The sequence below is a fragment of the Aplysia californica genome, unplaced genomic scaffold (assembly GCF_000002075.1).
Source record: "Aplysia californica isolate F4 #8 unplaced genomic scaffold, AplCal3.0 scaffold00739, whole genome shotgun sequence".
Taxonomy (NCBI): Eukaryota; Metazoa; Mollusca; class Gastropoda; order Aplysiida; family Aplysiidae; genus Aplysia; species Aplysia californica.
The window spans coordinates 19623-41013 of record NW_004798009.1 but is presented as its reverse complement, the minus strand read 5'-3'; the positions used below and the strand labels follow the sequence as shown (position 1 = coordinate 41013).

Sequence of the window (21391 nt, the reverse complement as noted above, 5' to 3'; positions counted from 1 at the left end):
TCGTTTAAGTGAATAATGGTTCACGATGCAGGTGCAATGGATGGTTTCCAGGAATAGATAAAGTTAATTGAGGTAGAAAAATGAGGGAAGCCACGCCGGCGGGGACTGTTCACCCTGGAAGCAACCTCATTGAATCCGAGCTCGCTGATTTAAGTGCTCGTTGAATTCAGGTTATTTTTATTGATTTTAAAGAAGAAAAAAAACGGGGAATCTATCTCATCTTGTTGAATCCGAGCTAGCTGAATCAGAGTTCCACTGTATATATATGTAGTAAATAGAGTGAGTGTTTATTTGTTGTCAATGTATGATTCAAATACAGATTTATCATTATGAAACGTTTTGGAATGGAAAATCACTGATAGCAGTCTGTGAAGAATAAACAAGTTGCTAATTGTTGGAGAAAGGTTAGTCTTGTCATTTTTGTATAATCACTTGAAAAACAAAAAATTAGTAGAATGTTCTATCTAACTTATGGTTTTCAAAAGTGGAATATATCATTGGACATCCTAACCACAGTATGAGTACAAGAATACTTGTTCCACAGCTATGACTGAGGTAACAAAAGCAACTTTTCCCACTACCTACTACAACCACAGCGACAGCGACTCATCTCCACTTATACAAGAACAGGTCTTTGCCGGCCAGTGCCAGAAAAGAACCCGTGATGCCAGGGACAGGCTTGATGTCCAGTATTCTCTGACCGTGCGAGACCAAAGACTGAACTTCTTCTTTCTTCTTCAAATCCAAAATGTTGATCTGGAAAACAGAGGGGGAAAAAGCAACCAAGGGTAATCTTAAACCATCTCTGATACCTGTAACAGAATAGTTTAGTTATGTAAGTGTTTTATGATGCTCGCAACTACATAAGGTCATATGAGCGTACAAGACACAAATTGGTTGCCTTCACATTAGCTAACAGCCTGGCTTGGTTTTACTTTATACTCAATAATAATAACAATACTAGTAAAAACATTAAAAAAAAATTAAAACAACAACATAATAATGAGGACAATAAATATAATAATGAAAAAAAATATATTCATAATGAAAGGAATATAATAATAATAATAATAATAATAATTTTAAAAATGACAATGACACTATAAAATGTATAGTATTAATAATGCCAAAAAATCTTGAGAGTACAAAAAGATCATTAAAATTTTGATAAAAATGTTGAAGATAATAATAATGATCATACAACTAATATCGAGTAAACAATGATTATAGCCAAATTACTTTATTCTCCGAGTGATTGGCCACGACCGCCAGCAGCGAAGAATCCTCCTCTGGGTGAGGGATGAGGCTGTTGCGGCTGATGACCGTCTGAGAGTTGCCGATGTCCCACGAGGCGGCTCGCACCGATGTGACGCTGTGGGGCATCCCCTCCACTTCGCTGGGAAGGTGGACCAGCTGGCTGATCTACAAGAGTGGGAAAAAAATTAGTTGAACAAATGTATGTAGTTTTTACGCTCCCTCACTTCCACACATTTTAGCTCATTTAGGAGAGAGGCTTCACACTGCCTGTCAGGACCAACCTAGGCGGTGAAAGATGCAACGTCTCAGCAGAAAGAAAGACCAAGATACTCGATAAAAATTCTCCCCACATGGGAATCCAACTCAGGCCCTCTGCGAAGGTGAAAAGCCTGACTGCTATTATATATCACAGACGCCAGTGAAAGTGAAGGAGGAAATAGAAAAACAAGGAGTAGGGTTACCACTGAAAGGAATATGTGAAGACTGCTGAAAGTGTGTGTGTGTGTTTGTGTGTGTATGCATGCTCACATGTGTGTGTGTGTGTGTGTGTGTGTGTTGTAATGTGCATACGCACAAGTGTGTGTGTGGTTGTATGCGGGTTGAGAAATAAAAATGAGGAACTTTCTACTGAGGGCGAGTGTTTCTGTGTGTGGTTTGTCAGGGTGGGGAAGGAAACGTTGTCAAAAGTCAGAACTCGAGAGAGGGAGGACACACAGTTGACATTGTGTAAGACGGCCACTTTTCTCCCCGATGTGGCCGTCTTACACAGTATCATAATAATATTTTTTTAAATGAAAGAGAGAAACAGGAAGTGGCTGTTTGTGCAGATGATTGTCTTATACAGGCGACTTTAGAGCAGGTTTGACTGCATACAGAGCAAGCACGGACCACTGACCTCGTGTCTACAGCTGGTCAAGCTGGTGCCAGGTCTGAAGGATGTCAGGAACTTCCCATTGGGATAAAGACTGAGACTCATCAGGGGGGCTGTAAGAGAAACATTAGATTAAGATGATGAAAAATAAGAAAAATCTCAATACAAAAAACGAAGAGTTTTACAGGACAGTGAAAAAAACTTTCATTCTAATCTTTGAACAATTGTACCAACATTTTGTATTATCTTCTCAACTCTTTCATTATCACCACTAGCACTTTCGTGTTATTCACCCCATTTGAACTTAAGCGAAGGCTCTGTAAACAACATTTGTATCACGATGTGGTGGAATCAGGCACTCGTCAATTTTTGGACATGTTGAGTTATTGGTATCATTTTAAAGCTTGTTTATTTGTCTCCTTGGGGTGAAAAAAATACTTATCTATCATGAATAGAAGTCGAGATATTTGCGACTGAAGGAGGCGGGGGTCACCTGGTTCAGAGGTTAAATTAGCGAGAAAATAGCGGCCAGAGACTGGCGATTTTCAAAGCTTGAGAGTCCTTAGAAACTGCAAATTTACAATTTTATGCCTTTAATCAATATTTTTTGGTATCATCCACAGAGAGATGTGTTTTTAAATGGACTTTAAAGGTATTGAGTCAAAAAACAAAAATTAGATAAAAATTGCCAAACCCACAGAAAAATGTCAGTTTCTTTCTTTGATTTCATTGTTTTGACGAGCGCCCGATTTCACCACACTGCCTCGCATTTTACTTTTTATTTCTCTCAAAGAGAAACATTTTCAGCTACATTTAGATTTAGGTTGGGTTGGATGGGTCAGTGGGTGGGCAGTGACACTTTTCACTGGAGTTCAGTGCCCCCCCCCCCCCACAAGGAGAGACGAGCACAGGGGCCATTCTGCACCGACCTTGGGGGGAGGGTAGCCTATGGGTCAGTACGTCCTCTCCGTTCTGCTCCCGAAACACCAAGTTCTGTTGATGTCCTATCAATAAGCCATGCAACCTGCAGACCAGACGGAAGAAGCAAATTTAGGAAAAAAAAAAACGATACAAAAATAAAACAAAACCCAAACCAAACCCAAGTGATCAATATTCATGGGTCTCAACTCACAATTCTAAAAAAGGAGGAACTTTCCGGGTGATCACCACTGAAGCTCATTTTCGCGAAACACCCATTATTATTATACTGTTGAACCCTAGAATGCTGAAATAAAAACCATTAATTTATGGAAGCAAGGTTATTTCACACCAATTTGAGGGTTTTTGAGGGTTTGGGAGATAATTTCAAGTAAGAGTCACTTACCAAATATTTACAATCTTGATTACGTACATAAAGTGGTGGCGCCTGGGGTCTTGTGCGACTTATTTATATTTTCCCTTCATCGTATTCGCCTGTAGGCCTATAAATAAACTATATAAAAATGAATCTTGTTTTGAGCCTGAGAAAAGGCCTAAAACCAGAATATCGACTGTCATGATTCATATCACATATATAGGCCTATATAACAAACGTGAAAGACAAAAATTAATGCTCAAACTCAAAGTAGAGAAGAATAGCCCAAGAAGACCTATTCAGTGTGAGAGGCGTAAGAACTGTGGGAGGGCAAGATGTAATGACACAGAAAATCTGCGAACCTTGAACAGAACGCTAAAATATAGAGACACAATTCACTGTCATCCAACCAATGAAACGTGAACACTAAGGTCCCTAAGTTCAATAACACGCTTACAAGTTATGACGGTTCCCAAATTCACACAAGGCGCACTTAACTTTGCAGAGAGCTGTAGTAGTAATCAAAATTATAGCCTAAACAATAAAAATTTGCTTCCAGTTACAGTTTTTTTGTCTTTTGGTGTTGCGTCCAGCCCTCCCCCCCATCTCCGAGTGCATTTTAAAAAAAAATCAATAACCTACCCCCATTCCTGGGTCCTGTACTTTGCAGCGCTCAGAACGTGCGCAGGTTCACTGACCGGTCACAATGGCGAGCCCGACAAGACGCCTGTATAACTTTCTTTTCTTCTTTTTTTCCCCCCCAAAAGTGACAGCAACACAGTAACACAAACATATCTATACACACGTCCATTCCTATGTTCACCACAAAAGATGACCACAGCGACCTGAGCAAGAAGTCCCTCACCCTGTCCATGCTTGAAGAAAGATACCCACGAGAAGCATGGATAAGGATCTATACAGACGGTGATGCTGTGAAAAGAGGAGGAGCCGGAGTGTACGTACAGTTCCCAAATGGACGACGACAAGCAGAGGCAGTCCCAACAGGGCGACATTGTACAAACTACAGGGCAGAAACGGAGGCTCTAGTACATGCAGCAAACATCATCAAGAATGTGGTAGACCCCCAAAGCCAAGTAGTATTCCTAACAGATGCCATGTCAGTACTGCAGGCAATCACTTCCGGCAAACTACCAAGGCTACGAAAAGAAATTGAGGACATCCCATGTCTGAGGATCATGCTGCAGTGGATTCCATCACACTGTGGTGTCTTGGGAAATGAGCAGGCAGACAGGATGGCCAAACTAGGAGCACAAAAAGAGCAACCAGACAACAGCGTTAACTACACAGAAATAAAAACTATTGTAAATACACTATTTAAAGCACCTCAGACACCAGATGGCTACCATGAGCTGTCCCGCCAAGAACAAGTGATTATCTTCAGACTAAGGGCACAACACACAAGACTGAGACAGCATATGTACAAATGTTTTAAACTAGTACAATCACCAAAATGCCAGTGTGGAGAGGCGGACCAAACTGTTGAACACATCCTTCAGCACTGCAAGACACACAGGGCCCTGAGACAGGAAACGTGGCCAACCCCACTGACGCTACAAGAGAAGCTATACGGGCCGCCAGATGAACTGACCAGGACGGCCCAATTTATGACAGATACCGGACTTCAAGTGTGATGCGATCGAGAAGAAGAAGAAGAAGTGACAGCACAGTGACGAAAATTGATTGATTTTTATTGTAGACACCACGTTTGTAAAGCCGAACCTAAATGTTACCATAAATGTTGCATTATCAGACTATTACTGACAAATTTCTGGGCGGTAACGAAAGCTAAATGAAAATCTTGATTTTCCAGTCGAGCCTCGGTGACACATACAATTCCGCTTGCCGCCATAGCCGCCTGTTCGTTTGAAACTTACTCTCAGACCCGGAAAAGACGAATTAATATCACAATCGCGACAAGCAGAAATGAACTTTAAGACGTTATTGGATTTGGTTTTCAAATATTTCAGATCTTTTATGTATTTTCCCCGGGTCTCTGCCATTTTTTTCAAATTCCCGGGGCCCGGCAGTCACCCTGCTCCCAACAACCCTCTTTTTGATTGGCCCGCTGTCGCGGTTGCGGAGTTTAGGAGGAAATGGCAGTAACAGAACTCCGCTAAATATTGGAATATTGCGACCTATGAATATTGCAAAATTACTCTCAGATTCTCTGAATACAGAAAAACTTATAACCTTTACAAATACAAAAAAACAAAAATTAAAATAAAAGAAAAACCCAATTAACTTTTAACCCCTCCCCTGAAAAGAACGCACCCCCTCTCTGTCTCCTGGCCACTCAAATACTGAAGACAGGTCACTGGACTGCCGCCGTTGTCCAAGATGTCTGCGACAGGAGCATCCGTCCTCCGAATGTCAAACTCCTTCACAACCCCTCTCTCCATCCCAGCGTAAAACAGGTTCGTATTTTGCAAGTTCCACGAACAAGACCAGACAGTACTGTTCAAAGTGTACCTGAAATATAACAAAACAGCTTCGACATGTTACACAGACAACGCCATTTCACTGAAATTAACTAAATGAACCCTGACCTCTTGAGCCCAAAATATCCCATCCCCTGGCTTCCTGGGTAAAAAATGCTTCCGTGGCTACACACAAGAAACACAAAAGTTTATTCAAATCAATTCCCTCTTCTTTGAGCAGCCTTGACTATTACAATAGTTACCAGAAACCTACAAGTCCTTTTGACTTCATTTTCCCCCTTTTTATGCGCGTATGAAATACTATTCTATGGTAGACTATCACACACCGATATATCGGGGCAGGGGCAAATAACTTGCAAAGCGATAAATCGGCGTCACAGGTTCATTGGGTTACATAAATTTCAAAAGGTTTATGGTTTAAAAGAAGCGCATCGACACAGTAACAAGTGCACAGAGAAAGCAAGACAGACAGACAGAAACAACACAAGGACTGAAAGGGATAACATAACCATTCTAAAAAAGGAAATAAACAGCTATCAAACATCTATCATCCTGATCTCCCCTCCTTTTTTTCATATGTTACTCTCTAGTAACACCTCTAATCTTCTGCACTTATACGACCTATTTGCCTAGCAAGTGCCGTAAAACTCTTACTAAAACCAAAACCAAACTAAGGAAACAACAAACGCACTTTTGAACGACTGTCTTGCTGGTGAGACTGGTGAGCTGCACACACTTGTCCATGCCTCCGGACAGCAGCATGCCATCCAATGATCCTGGCTGGAAGCACAGGTCACGAATCATGTTGGCGTGGAGTGGCTGGTAGGACAGATGGCGGAAGTCTCGAGACAGGATCTGAGGAGGACAGACAAATTCAGATGATAAATTTGAGGACTATAATAATACAGTTGAATGACGTCACACAAAAATGGCTGCCTCTTAGGAGGTTTGTCAGATTGAATTTTTTGTTTTAGAAGGAGATTCCACCAGCAACATCGAAATATATACAGTCGAACCTGCCTTAACAGAATCTCCCTGCTCCCCCCTTGACATATTCCTCTTTAATTACCTGTATAAAACGGAAACCTGCCCAGCGCAGAAACGGAAAGAAAAATCCGCTCCCATCCAATGGTGTTACCTGTCTAAGACAGAAAATGATTTGACCACTCAGCCCTGATTTATTTGAAACAAAACTCGCAGGTTTGGTTCCGCCGGCTCTAAACTTACACCATGCTGCCGGGCAAGAAAGGGGAGTAAGGGTGCAATTGGGGGTAGATGTTGCCCCATCTATGTGAGCCCAGAGCGATGCAGATGGTCAGGGTAGTGTGGGTGTCAAATCTCACGAGTGCCAGTGAAAGTGCTTGAGTAGCGAGCCACCACAGAAACTGTCCTGGGTAGCCAGAAGCCAGAGGTGAGAGACTGGTTCAACCAATGCCTACTTCCCTGATTGTACGGCTAGCCGATAAAAGAGTTCCTCGAATCCTTGTTACATGGCAGTGAGGGGTGGCATTGGTGGACTGAGCTTGTTACACTGATGTGTGGAGTTAAGGGTGGAAACAAAGGAGATGTTTGAAAGTTTCTGTTTTTACTACGTCTCTATTAAAAGCAAACACTAGTGGTAATTGGTTAAGTAAGACTAACTATGACCAAAAAAAACCGTCTCTAAAGAAGCACTTCACCTTGATTCCAAAGCCCCTAAACAGAGTATTTGGCGATTTCAAAGACACAACGGTCATGCCTAAAGTTGGACAAACGTCAAACACTCGGCAGCTGGGCTCCTGAAATATCAAAATAAAAACAAAGACATTCTTTAGCTCTTTCCAGCCAAAAAACCCCCAATCAAAATGTTTCTGCAAGTGGTCACTGAGATGTGTCTTGGAGCAAGATATCATAAGTCTAGCTCAGAAACAGGCATTGCACGTTGGGGACCAGCAATGGCAGGCTTGTTAAATTGTTTATATGGGTGTGATATTGAGAATTATGACAATATGAGATATTGATGAATTATTTTCTTATTGTATTGTTGTCACAGTACTCAAATTTCCCAAAAGGATCAATAAAAGAGCTATCAAAATGAATTACCTCTCCAATTTCAGTCCTATAGACCTAGATAAATCAAAACTTTTAGAGTCGATTTTTTGCCCACATCTTCGTTCATGAGTTATGAGAAATACTCATTTTGTGTGCATGCCTCATATCTATTGTTGTTATACTTTTACAACTGCCTTACAAAAAGGTTTTGCAGCAAACCCCACATTTCAAAGTCATAACAAAAGACGAACACTTTTCTGGGAAGGTGATTATCTTTCCAAAATAGTCTTTCGCTATATCTTTTCACATTTTCCTGTTCAATCCAGCCATGCCACTTGTTTCTAACACGACACATTTTCAATGATAAGTTTGCCGCCTCGTTTTCATTTTTAGTGAGGAAAGTGTGACGGCGCCAATGTCAGCAGTCATAATTTACTTTCTCTCCAGCAAATGACATGAGAATTTGAACAATAAAAGATGGCCAAGATTAAGAACACAGGGAGCTGAACAAATGGGTAGCCACTGTTGGCAAAGGATGTGAACAGCATAGGCCTAAACAAGTCTCGCTGTTACCTGAGATAAATTGATCTTTTCTTGGAAGGCAAATCGACTGGACCCATACCGTACGGAGCCAGGAGTGGAAGATATAACTGAGGAAGAACCACTGGATACCGCACCAACAACCCTGGAAAAAAAGTTAAAAAAAACTATCAATATAAAACAATCACGGCAGTGGAAAATGTTGCATGCACTAGGGTAAGATGATGCTGTAGACCAGTTGTTCCAGTCGGCTCCTTGATTTGTGGGTACACATGTAGACCAGTTGTTCCAGTCGGCTCCTTGATTTGTGGGTACACATAATGTGAAAGGAGAGTGAAAGAATGCACATTTGATAAGAGTAAACAACTTTTAGCAATGAAAGTTCCCCAATATGCTTAAGCACTAAAAACCACCCACAGTAAAATTACTTGATACAAGATGGATAAAAAATGTAAAAATAAAGCCTTGCAACAATAGAAATGAAACTGGGTTTTTTTTGTTGTTGATTATTTTGGCAGGTGAAGGCAAAACAAAGGAAGATGTCAGTACATCACTTTATCAGAAGGGGGCCACTCACTCTCCTCTCTGCAGCCGAGCTTGAAGCAACACCATCTCAGCCTCCATGCTGGCGATTTTGCCACTGAGCTCCTTCCTTGTCGAAGCTTCTTTTTGCTCCATCTGTCGCCGAGAAAATTTCTCTTCCTCTAGAAGCCGAAGAGCTCTGTCTCTTTGTGAAGTGTCTTCCGCCTAGTTAAAAACATGATGACTCATCATTTGTAAGATCAGCCTGGAATAAACTGTTTACGGACAATTTACAAAGTAACAACCCCTTGCACCTTTTACTCAGTGTATAATGAGGAAAAAAAAGAAGAACAAATAGGATATGCTTACTGGATCTTCCATGGGAAAAAATTAACAGAAGGCTTACATCAACTTCTTTGACTCAAACCTCTATGTACATTTACAGCAGGCGCTTAAGACGCGTCCAAACGAAAAATAGTAGATTTGAAATAAAAGAGGGAAAACTTACGGTGACTTTCTTAACAAAGATAGGTCGTATGTCCGACTTCTTGGCGGGGGCTTTGCAGTGAGGACAGCAACGAGCCTGATCCACCCATTTCTCAATGCAGCTGAAATGTAACAAAACAAAACAAAACAATAGAATCCACCTATTTTTTTTACTTGCATTCGTGGAATTATCTCTGGTGGAAATATAGAATAAATTTGAGTGCACTGATTTCTTTCTACACTTCTTTCCGGTGATTAATACTTTCTTTATTAGTAAAGATGAAATTGTCCCATTTCTGAAACATCCAACCCTTACATATAGCTCAGCAGCGAATTAAAAGTATAATTTTTAAAACATCTATGCTAGCAAATATGTGAAACCCCCCCCACAAAAACTGAAAGTCAGGGATCTCAGCTTAAGTGAAAAAAAAGTGTTATCAACCCGCATATTTGAATATACATCATGTGCAAGATAAAGTGTGAAACAATACCAACTTGGATATTTGAGTACATCAAGCTATCTTATACAACTGCTGCAAAGGGACTCTTTCCAGACATATCTCCTCTCCTCTTTTTCAGGACGTGAGAATGTTAACCCAGGACTAGCAAAAAAAAAGCACTTGCAGTTTTCATTTTCTTTATGATTAAGACAACTGAACCTGCACTAACGACCACCTGTCCAAGACAACCACCTGTACAAAAAATCATTTCCCTATTTCCCCCTTGTGTTTTTTCTATACATCGAAATGACACTATTCAAGAGGAGCACATGTCTAAGGTGACCACTTTTCTCCTCAACAATGGGTGGTCGTCTGGGACAATTTTGCTTGTATATTAGAGGCAATCAGTTTATGAATGTTCTGGCATGCTTAAAATTTCTGGAACTCCCTGGTAACTACCCAACTACTGACCTCAGGCCAAACAAATGTCCACATTTGAGACATGTGATCCTGTGCTCTCCTCCAGTTGACCACGGCTCCAGACAGATTGGGCAACTCTGTGAGAGAACATGTCAATATATGCCAATAATGGTCATTTAAGTTTTCATGCTCTTTAAAATTTGCATTTCACCTCCTTTTTCCATATCTAAGAGAAGGGTTCCTATCAAAGATTAAAATTTGATTTTAAAAAACTACAAAGAAGAAGAACTGAAAATGAGCCAGACCACTTCTACTGCTAAACACATGTTACTGAGATCTATTTAAATACTATACAATAGCTTCATAAACATATTTTCACCCAAAACAATCTTACCAGCAGACTTAACTGATTCCTACATTTCAAGAAAGCAAATTGTTCAAGGGCAAACTTTCTGTCCAAACGACCTTTCTCAAAACAAAGTGGGGAGGATGAAAACACTGAGTAAAAGTAAATCCTACTGAACTGATAACGGTAAACTATCTTTAAAAAAACTATGAGGAGATAGTGCCAATGGCGGTAATATTGTGCAAAATGTAAAGAACAGAGGGTCAGATATTTTTAAAATCATTATTTTGTCCATTACTTCTATTCTATTGATTTCCCATGAAAGAAACGAAAATATATATTAATATATTAACATTCTTGTAATACTCACTTCTTCCTCTTCATCCTCCTCTTCCACCTTCGTTTTTTTATCATTAGAATCCATTTTTTCTTCCTCTTTTGAGTCATTAGCTGCAACTTCATCTTCAGGCTTTTTCCTTTTTCTGCTTCTTGGGGACTGGACCAAATTCTGAAGAAATACAGTTGCAATTGAAGGCAGAGAGACTTCAAGAAAAAGTTGCAGGTACGTATCACTGAACAACACCTTTTGTAAAAGAAAGTGGGACCCATCCCATAACATTATCGGTAAAAATAGGCATCATTACTCACACAACTGGCTATCTCGGTCTCTACATTCACTAAATCATTAAATGTTTTGTGTTAAAATCTTTTTCAAGATAGCTTGTTCATCAGATTTGATACTTACGACATAATATTGAGATTGTGTCGACTCGACTCCTGTCTGGCTTAAAAGTCTACAGCTTATTAGTACAAATTTATGTAAATGATTTCCCCCTTTTAAGCAGTTCACTGAAGAAATTAAAGATTCATATGAATGAGTTTTTATGGAATGACTGAAGGCAAACCAGCCAACTACTCCAGGACCAAAATGAGGAGTCTTCCTCATAATCATCCCCAAAAAGTCGAGAGTTCGGTAAAAAAACAAAAAAATGGAGTCTCCAAAACCCCATTTAAAGAGAAGATTAAATGAAACAAACTGGCAGTGGCTAATAAAAATGTATTGCACACAACTCATATACACACAAATAAAAACGCGCATTTCCACGTCATTTACCAAAATTATAAGTCGCATACAACCTGACGGAACTCAAGTCAAAACTTAAACATTAAAAACCCATATCATAAGCTTTTAACGTTATCTTTCATTATAGTTGTTCTGTTCTATGTCTGGATGAAAATAGTCTCTGTGTGTGTGTGTGTGTGTGTGTGTGTGTGTGTGTGTGTGTGTGTGTGTGTGTGTGTGTGTGTGTGTGTGTGTGCATTAATGTATATTGCATGAGAAGAAAGGAAGTAGTAAGAAAGGTTTTTGAAAAATGGGTATTCCAATGTAAAGCGCATTGAACTACTTTTTTTGGAAATGAGCTATATAAATGTTATATATTATTATTATTATTATTATTATATATTGGAGCAAACAATAGTTTTATTAACGTAATATATATGTAAACTATCCTCCAATTATTAACTATTCAGTCAGCAATACAAACCTCCATGGTACTGGCGGATGAACACGATGGAATTAATGCAGACGACATCTCCAAGTATCGTAACACATTCTGAACATTGACAGTTGGTGACAAGTCCATGGTTCCAGAAAGAAGAAACTGCTTTAAAGACTCCCTCACATGTTGCATTTGGTTTTCCAAGCCATTGAAATTCACCCGACTTCCAGAAGAATCTTCTGAAAGAACTGATCCTGCTGCAGAAATGAAAGAGGAAGCACTAGTCTCTGAATTCTCTGTCAATTCTTCTCGAGAATGAGCAGACGGCATTGTTGAAATACCAGAGGGAACATTTGTTATGCCTTCAGACACAGTTAGTGTTCTCTGGTCGGATACATTTGGATTTAAGACCTCACTGCTAATGTTGCGATTTGATTCAGTTGTTTCAACGACACTGTTTGAAGGTCCAGGCAAGGACAAATCAGTGTTTGAGGCACTAGCCACATCTGAACTAACGTGAGCTGTCCTCTCACTTCCTTCTAACAACTCGGCTGAATGCAGTAACAAAAGCTCGTCAAAAATATCACGCTCTCTACGTAGATGTGGGCATCCAAGAGAAAACACACGTTCAGCACTTAACCTGCCCTTCAGACGAGCAACAAGGCTTAACATATCAGTGAATTCCCTTTCCCTCAAAAGATCTTCGGCAGTCACATGACGAGAGAAATCATAGAGGTGTCCAGAAACACTGTTTTGTCTTTCTTCTGATCTAGACTGATCATCTGCACACCTGAGCAGTCTCTTAGCTTCTAATAGAAAATGTTTTATGCTTTGAGTGTGCGCACCCTGAATACTATGCTGTTCTGATGCCTCATTAGGAGGCTCAGGTTCCAACTCATCCTCTGACGAAGATGGACCTACTAATATCACATCTTCATCATTTTCTTCAGTCGGAGAAGGATCTTGGATGTCAGAAGTGCCATCAGAACTAGCACCCCTTCTGTGTCCGGTTGGAAGAAAATCAAGCCTCATTCGATGCATGATGTGATTTCTGGAGAGGGAAAAAATATACATGTGTTTCAAGCGATCATACAAACAGGTGAAACGTCCTGGTTGAGACAAATTTTAATAATTTAACGGATCGAAAGCAAGTTCATGCGCTGTAAGATCACTGTTATATCCAAGTCTGCACAAATTGAATCCTGTTATAGCCAGGTTCATATTACCTACACTTATAGAGAAAAAACAAACAAACGAGAATTTGATTTATCACTGTTACATCCAAGTTCCTGTAATAACAGAGGCTGTTATAAATGGACTGGACTGTTTGGCTCATGGACCAGACCCAGCCTTTGAGCTCAGTTCATCTGGCAGACCACTATGCATGAAAAGGTAATAGCAGCGTGTTGTGATGCTGTTACATCAGCAGGTGAGAACATTGGCAGCGTCAGTGCCGAGGTTTGACCACAGCTTCTTTGAAGTAAGCCCATGGCTGATTGCAGGGCGGTATTGTCACACATAATCAAAGTGGCAGAGATATCCCCCCCCCCCCCCCATCTGGGAGACTCTTGAAGGGTGTGAACTGGGCTCCTGTAATCAGCATAGTGTATTTTTGGCCCCAACAAGAGAAGAGGTACTGTTTTTGAGTCAAAAGAGAAATTTGTCAGACAATTTGTACCAATGAATGTTGCTGTTACAGTTAGAGGGAAATGTTGCTGTTAAAGGGAGTTATTTATATAAGGAAAATTCTGTTACGCAAGCTAAGGTTGCTGTTAGGCAGACATTGCTCTTATCTGGATTGCTGTTAAGTGGACACTAAACTGTATTTGACTTTTATCATTAGGTATTATATACATGTGGTTTATTGGTTTATTTCGGGAAAGTAATCAAGTACCTATTTGACATTGAAGACGAGAACAAGGGCAGGCTGAGGCGTGAGCCAGACTGTGAAAGACAGAACTCATGAGCGTTAGTCGCAGTCGAGGCGAAAAAGATTTGTCACCAGTCAGTGCAAGTTGGATAGCCACAAGAGGTGGGTGTGTATAGTTAAACCACAAGCTATTTCGGCGATGTTCTCTATCTAGAGTCAGATATTAAGTGCTAGTTATGGCATCGAAAATAACGACGGACATGATCAAGCCTTTCAGTGGCAATAGTGATGTTGTGGCATGGTTGGCTAAGGTTAAACTCGGCGTGGGTTTGAAGAACATTCAGGATCTTGCGAAATTTGTACTGCTGATCTTGGAGGGTAATGCATTGGCGTTGTACTTACAGCTTAGTGAGCTCGAAAGATCACAATATCAGACAATTGAGAAGCGTCTTCTAGAGGCATTCACAGACAGCTCATTTGTTGCGTAAGTTGACACAGAGGAGGTGGGACGGTGAGCATGTTGATATCTTCGCGAACGAACTAAAGAGACTGGGAGGGTTGGCTGGATTTTCAGGCAGCGAACTGGATAGGCTGGTTAGGTTATCCTTTGTAAATGGATTCCCTGACCTGATATCGTGTGAGCTCCAACAGATAAGCCGGGTCTTCGAAGTTGAACTGTCAGAGGTAATAACAAGAGCTAGAATCCTTACAGCAAGCAAGACAGGAATGGTCCGTGTTGCGGCGGTAGGCTGAGCGATGGCAAACAAAGTGGGAAGCCACAGTCAACGTGTGAGGGCATTTAAAGGCTCTTGTTATCGATGTGGTGGACCACATATGGGTAAGTTTTGTAGTCATCGTGCTGACATTGTTTGGTAACACTGAAAGGAAGTTGGGCACACAGCCAGTCGATGCAGTCAGAGGGGAAACGGTGCCTGTCTTGGCGTGAAGGGAGGTAAGGTCAAAGCATAGGTAGATACAGGTTGTATGGTCACAGTGGTCAGTTCACAGGCAGTTGGAAACAGAGTGGGCCAGAACTATGTGGTAGCTTTTGATCATTCACGAGTGAAGTGTCAGGGGAAGAAAGAGCTAATCATTGACGTGCGAGGTGTCTCGGTCTCCGTAAATGCAATTGTCTCAGATTCTATTCTGTCTGATATTGATGTGGTGCAGGGAATGGATGCTATAACTAGCCTGGGAGGAGTTTCAGTCAACTGTGGTACAGTTGAGTTTGGTGTCAAATGGTGTGGGGTAGCGGAAATGGAAACTGAATCTGATCCCCCAGACCAGGCAGGGAGGAATGTAAAGCGAGCAGAGAGCGCTGTTTACGAACACAGTGAGGTTGAAGTTATTGACGACAGTGATTTTAAGGCAGTTTTTGATGGCAATACATGGACAGTAGAGTGGTAATGGAAAAGGGATCCTCCCCAGTTAAAGAATAAGATCAGATGTTATGGTAAACAGATGGATATGGAGACTACGGAAGGGTTTGAGAAAGAGATACAAATTTGGATAGAGGAAGGGATACTTTTACGATGGAATGAGAAAGTAGAAATAGGCATAATTCCGCTTATGGCTGTTGTTCAACCAAGTAAGAACAAGGTAAACCCTGTCCTTGACTACAGAGAGCTCCATAAATATGTAAGTAGTCACACGGGGGGTGAGTGAATTCACGGATGTATGCAGCGAGACATTGCGAGAGTGGAGACAGGCGACAGATGCAGCAATGATTGTCAACCTGAAAGGTGCTTACCTTCAAATTTGGGTGTCACGAGATCTATGAAAATATCAACTTGTGAATTACAAAGGTAAAACATATTGCCTGACAAGACTTGGATTCGGTCTTACATCGGCACACCGCATCATGAAGAAGACCTTGAAAACGGTATTGAGTACGGATGAGAAGATAGACTTTGGCACGCAGTCCTACATTGATGACATTCTGCTGGATGAGAGCAAGGTAACATCTGCTACACTGGTGAAGCACCTGGGCAACTAAGGGTTGAAAACGAAAGAACCAGAGCCATTGGATGGTGGCGCTGCATTGGGTTTGAAGTTGAAATCTGATTCCGCAGGAGATCTCATATTTTCCAGAGCCAAAAGGATTCCCCATGTAGTGTCTAATGTCACCAAACGGGAGTTGTTCTCGATCTGCGGAAGAATAGCATGCAGCTACATAAAGAGAAGGACTAATAGTACCGATTGGGAGAAGATTGCAGAAGATGAAGTGGAGAAAATGTTGAAGGAAATGTTGAGCCGCTTGACTAATGAGGATCCTGTCAAAGGAAAATGGTACGTGGCTAAAGCAACCAAAGAAACCATATGGGGTGATGCCAGCAGTATCGGATATGGTGTGTTACTGGAGATCAATGGCAACGGGGTAGAGGACGCTGCCTGGCTTCGGAAACCTTCAGATTTTGACCATATCATATCAACGAAGCAGAGCTGGAGGCTGTGATGAAAGGTGTAAACATGGCCATCAAGTGGAACATCTTTGAAATCAAAGTTATCACTGACTCAGCAATGGTGGCTGGTTGGATCAAAACTGTTTTATCGGAAGGTAGGAGAGTGCACACCAAAGAGACAGCTGAGTTGATTGTGAAGAGACGCTGAGGGATATTGAAAAGCCTTAATGAGTTTGGTCAGGTTATGTCGATAACCTTGGTTCCGACCAGAAAGAACAAAGCAGACATTCTGACACGAGTGAAAAAGGAGTGGTTAAGCTCTGGTGGGCATGGAATGGAGGAAGGAGAACCAGAGCCATGCGTGTGTGCTACTGGTCATCTTGATTTGAAAGACCTGCATGACATGCACCAGATGGGGGTAGACTGTACTCTGTACTTGGCTCGGAAGGTGCTACCAGAAACGAGCCATGCTGAGATTTAAAAAGTCGTACAAGCTTGTGAGCAATGTCAGTCTATCGATCCTGCACCAGTTGTCCATGAGGCGGGCAACCTAGATGTCGTGACAGACTGGACAAGACTGGCAATAGATATAAACTCACCATCATCAAGTGCCATACCTGTCAATTGTTGATTGTAGCCCAGGGCGATTTGCAATATGGAAGAAACTGAAGAGAGAGACAGCAGGGTTTGTGACGGAAGTAGTTGAAGAATTCATGTTTGAGAGAGGACCAGTGCGCAAGATCTTAATGGATAACGGCACAGTGTTTCATTCAGATTGTTTTTGGCAGAAGCTTCAGACATTTTACCAAGTATTCTGAGAAATAGAGTTCAAGTTTATTTTGCCGAGCGTTCGGAGAAATAGAGCCGCGGCCTAATTTTAAAAAACCAATAATTTGATATTTTGCAGATAGGCTTGAAATTTTCTTGAAATTAATTGATTTGCAACAATTTTAATGGCTTTATACTTTATGTGTGATCTGCAGCAAAAAATACTGCAGTTTGACCCCCAAAGTAAGCAGTGAATCAGTGGGAAGGACTTCCATATAATGAGTGACCACCCCAACAAACACAATAAAAAAAGACAGAGACCTAACCCCAACCCAAACCTAATAAATAGCACTCCTGTACAATTGCGGTCCCGTTTAGGGATACTCGTTTTGACCCCACCAAGATATACTTTTTAATGCTCGTGCCGATAAGCATATGGAGAGATAGCCAATCAAACCTAATTGCAAAACATCAAATTATGGTCAAATTCAGGGGGGCATGCCCTGAAACCCCCCCTTGCCTTGTTAAATACAAGTGAAATTTCACTGCTCATTTTGTTCTCTAGATTTACTGATCAATCATCGATACCGAATATTTACATCAGTATCGATATCAAGGAGTCTACATAACAAGAGGGTCCACTCCTCTCTTTGAGCCAATTAAAAAAGTGTCCTCAAAATTTGGTAGCATCCTCTTCGCAAATGCGCACCCTTTGTGAACAGAGTTACCCTACTTGTGTTAAAAAAATCAAAATGAAACTAACAAGTTTTTGAATAACGAAGTGACTATTCGAATATAGACAAAAATTATATTCGGAGGACTCTGAAATGAGTCTAGCATGACATCCCTTCCGACTTCCGACCCTTGTTCCTAAATATTTCCAGCATTCATGAATTTTTGTTGTTGATTATGATAACAATCGTAATGTGAGCTTTAATATCCAGTTACTAGATCTATCTAAACTGGCCCTCCTTGAATCATTAGTTTGAACAGAACAACTAAGATGAGTTGACCTTGCCCGGGGCAAAGTAAATTAAGTCGACCAATGAGATTGTGCGAAGCGATATCGCACTCCCGGCTTGCTGTGGGAAGAGGTATTGGCTGTCTGTTTTGTGCGATGTGATTTAAAAAAAATAATTACAGAAAATCGGTTTTGTGCGATGTGATTTAAAAAAAATAATTACAGAAAAATTACAACACACAACAAAATGAAATTTTATTTAAACACGAGGAAAGACAAATGGTGGTGGATGTAATGATGATGCTGTAGTGAGTGGTGGTGGAAAGACCATGAGTTGTCGGTTGTACCGTGTACTGCCATTGGGTAGATCTAATGAGAGTGCAGTCTTTTTACTTTTGACACAATTACACAGTCCTTGTCGGTGTCTGCAATTCTACTTCTTATTCTGGATTTACGTAAAATCCCCCGACGACAGTTTAATCATGTAACCTCCTTACACTCACATAACTCACTTAGAAGTGAAGTCCGAATGAATAAAACATTTTTTTCGGACCCTAGTCCGAATAGATAAAACCCATATTCGGACTCGAGTCCGAGTAGAGCTGACCCTTGAATAAATAAGAATTCAAATTTCGGAAGAACGCTTTTTTAAAACGAAGTGTATACAGACCCGGTAACCGGGAACAAAGTCACGAAGTATACAGACCCGGTAGGGGAACTCTTTTGTGATTTCGGAAAGTTTCAGCGCCCAGACCCGGTAGTGTGTGTGTGTGTGTGTGTGAGAGAGAGAGAGAGAGAGAGAGAGAGAGAGAGAGAGAGAAGGAGAGAGAGAGAGAAAGAAGGAGAGAGAGAGAGAGAGAGAGAGAGAGAGAGAGAGAGAGAGAGAGAGAGAGAAAGGGTGACTGCTCGATTGAAATTATGACATTGTGTGATTGTTCTTTTCTTCAAATTGTGATTCCTCCAACTCCAAAACAGGGGAAAAACAATCATTCATCGAAAAGACATCCGCAATTTTCATTTAGTTTTAAATCTAGATCTAGGCTAGCCTCGAAACTAGATCAATGATTTATATCTGTCTGTCTAGATCTAGACCTAGGCCATAGGTCTAGAAGAACCTAGTTCTACCCTGAGCCAAGAGGGTGCTGAAACTTTCCGAAATTACAAAAGGGCCACCTCTATTCTCACCGGGAGTGAGAATAGTGCAGGCGAGTCTTGTGGCTATTCTCACCCGGTGTGCGTTCACCGAATTTTGCGTTCACCCTAAACCACAGAATTCTACACTGTGATAACAGAAAAATTGTAGAATTCTGTGCCGTGAACAAACGTTCCATTACAATTGTAGCCTACTAAAAGCGTACAATTTTGTCTGTGGGCAGTGGAGAGAGAGAGAGAAAGAGAGAGAGGAGTAGCGCGAGAATTTCCGGACAAAACAAAATGGCGACCCGCGTAGTTCGGCTTGATTCGAAAAGTTAAATAGCCGTAGCATCTTTGTAGACAACCAAATTTATTTACTTTTGTGTTTTAATATCATTTTTTAACTTTGTTTTGGTCAATTTGATCGTCCACACCGATAAACAGTATTCAGAAAGAGACGGAGAGAGAGAGAAGAGGGGAGGAGTTGATCTTGCGAGAACTTCCGGGCGGGTGAGAATAACCACTTTCTTACAAAAGAGTTCCCCTACCGGGTCTGTATACTTTGTGACTTTATTCCCGGTTACCGGGTCTGTATACACTCCTTTTTTAAAATGGTTACACTGACGAAAAACTTCTTCCTGGTAGAGGCGACTATTTTCTTTGTTTAATTTGACTTTAGAATGAGAGGCAGAGGTCATTAAAATTTAAAAAAACCCTAAAACTCCGCACTGAACGAACCTGAACAGCTGATGAACAGTAGTCGATCAGCGCACGCAAGGAGGAGCTATTCCTATTCTTCTTCTGGAGAAACGAAAGAGAGCTTCAAAACAGACAGCAGCTTGGCACAGCAGCGCCATCTGAAGCAAAGAGCGGACTTTCGGCAGACAGTGCTAGATCTAGATCTAATTATACAGGGTGCCCACTACTGATGTGATCGGCCGATCGCCTGACTCGATCGCCTAAAAAACGAACGTGTTTGTTTTCAGTTTCAGGCGATTGGCCCGATCCAGCCGTTGTGGGCACCCCGTATCACGGGACCGCAATTGTACAGGAGTGCCTTTCTAATTCCTAATATTAATAATGAACTCTTGCCCCTCTGTACTAACTACTCTGTCTCGTAGGCATAGTAATATGATGGGAGGACTTCTGTAACGAGCGACCACTATGAGACAGAGCAGAACTGAGGGCTAGGGGTAGGGTTAGGGTTAGGGGTAGGGTTAGTGGTAGGGGTAGGGTTAGGGTTTGAGTTTGGGGTAGGGGTAGGGTTAGGCCTCTTCTTTATTGTGTTTGATGGGGTGGTCGCTCGTTACGAAGTCCTCCCTCATCAGAGTGTGGGAGTGAAAGTAAAAATTTACCTTTGTAATGAATATATAGATCTATATGAAGTCAATGTTCTGGTAAAGCGGATAAAAATGAACAAGAAAGGGCATAAAACCAGAGCGTGAAATGAAGTGAAAGAATGTATTGTATACCCACCGGTTACTAAAAAAATGAGTTGAAATTGAATGAGTAGCCTATCAGGTGAGTGTATGAGAAATGAGGAGGGCCTACTTAACTAGGACGATTCATTGTTTTTTCTTACTAGATTTAGATCTAGAATCTAGATCTATTCCGTTCCCTTCGTTATAAAACTATTTATTTCAGTCTTTCATGCTCAAACTTTGTCACGTTGAAAAGTCATTGAATTTGATGCCATCATGAGCCTCAAGACTCAAGACTTCCACTTGAACATTGATGAACAAAAGCAAAATATGCCAGATATTCCGGACTGCGGTACTCTCTTGTGTTTGGTAGACATAAATGTCAAATGTAGAGACTAAAATTAATGTCTTAAATAATTTGAAAAAGAAAATACATTCATAATTTCCTTTCTTACAATTAAACAGATCTATGGATTCTATTGTGAAACTCATAAAATGTTGAACAAATTTCTTAAATCTCTAAGAGGTTTTCAACTGGTGCTTATTTTTACGCTTCTCACGTGTTATAAGGAGGCCTAGTGTTTTGCTACTTTGTATGAAACTAAATACTAATCTGGCAAATTACAATTCACTGAATTAGCGGGAAAAATCAGATAAAAATAAACGA

At 40.9% G+C, this 21391-nt stretch overlaps 1 protein-coding gene across 2 annotated transcripts; it reads right to left on the bottom strand.

Moving 5' to 3' along the window:
* Positions 1-219: 219 nt before the first annotated feature.
* On the bottom strand, positions 220-21053 carry LOC101845882 (E3 ubiquitin-protein ligase RFWD3). Of its 2 annotated transcripts, none has more exons than XM_013088416.2 (14): positions 20780-21053; positions 12214-13219; positions 11037-11174; positions 10372-10457; positions 9483-9582; positions 9030-9199; positions 8486-8597; positions 7561-7659; positions 6573-6736; positions 5715-5912; positions 3058-3152; positions 2153-2241; positions 1240-1422; positions 220-756 (listed from the first exon to the last, which is right to left on the bottom strand). In XM_013088416.2, the coding sequence occupies exons 2-14, from the start codon at positions 13207-13209 to the stop codon at positions 607-609; spliced, it is 2580 nt and encodes an 859-aa protein (XP_012943870.1). In that variant the 5' UTR covers positions 13210-13219; positions 20780-21053; the 3' UTR covers positions 220-606. The 2 variants fall into 2 exon arrangements, with proteins under 2 accessions (XP_012943870.1, XP_005109033.1); XM_005108976.3 differs by having other exon boundaries at positions 20886-21053.
* Positions 21054-21391: the final 338 nt, after the last annotated feature.

Bases quoted from the DNA above. Each gene is read 5' to 3' on its own strand.
- LOC101845882 (XM_013088416.2), bottom strand. From the start codon at position 13,209: ATGCATCGAATGAGGCTTGATTTTCTTCCAACCGGACACAGAAGGGGT. The intron at 6,737-7,560 runs GTGAAGTGCTTC...TGTCCTCCTCAG, and splicing joins TTAGGGGCTTTGGAATCAAG to ATCCTGTCTCGAGACTTCCG. The intron at 757-1,239 runs GTAATTTGGCTA...TCTGTTTTCCAG, and splicing joins CCAATCACTCGGAGAATAAA to ATCAACATTTTGGATTTGAA.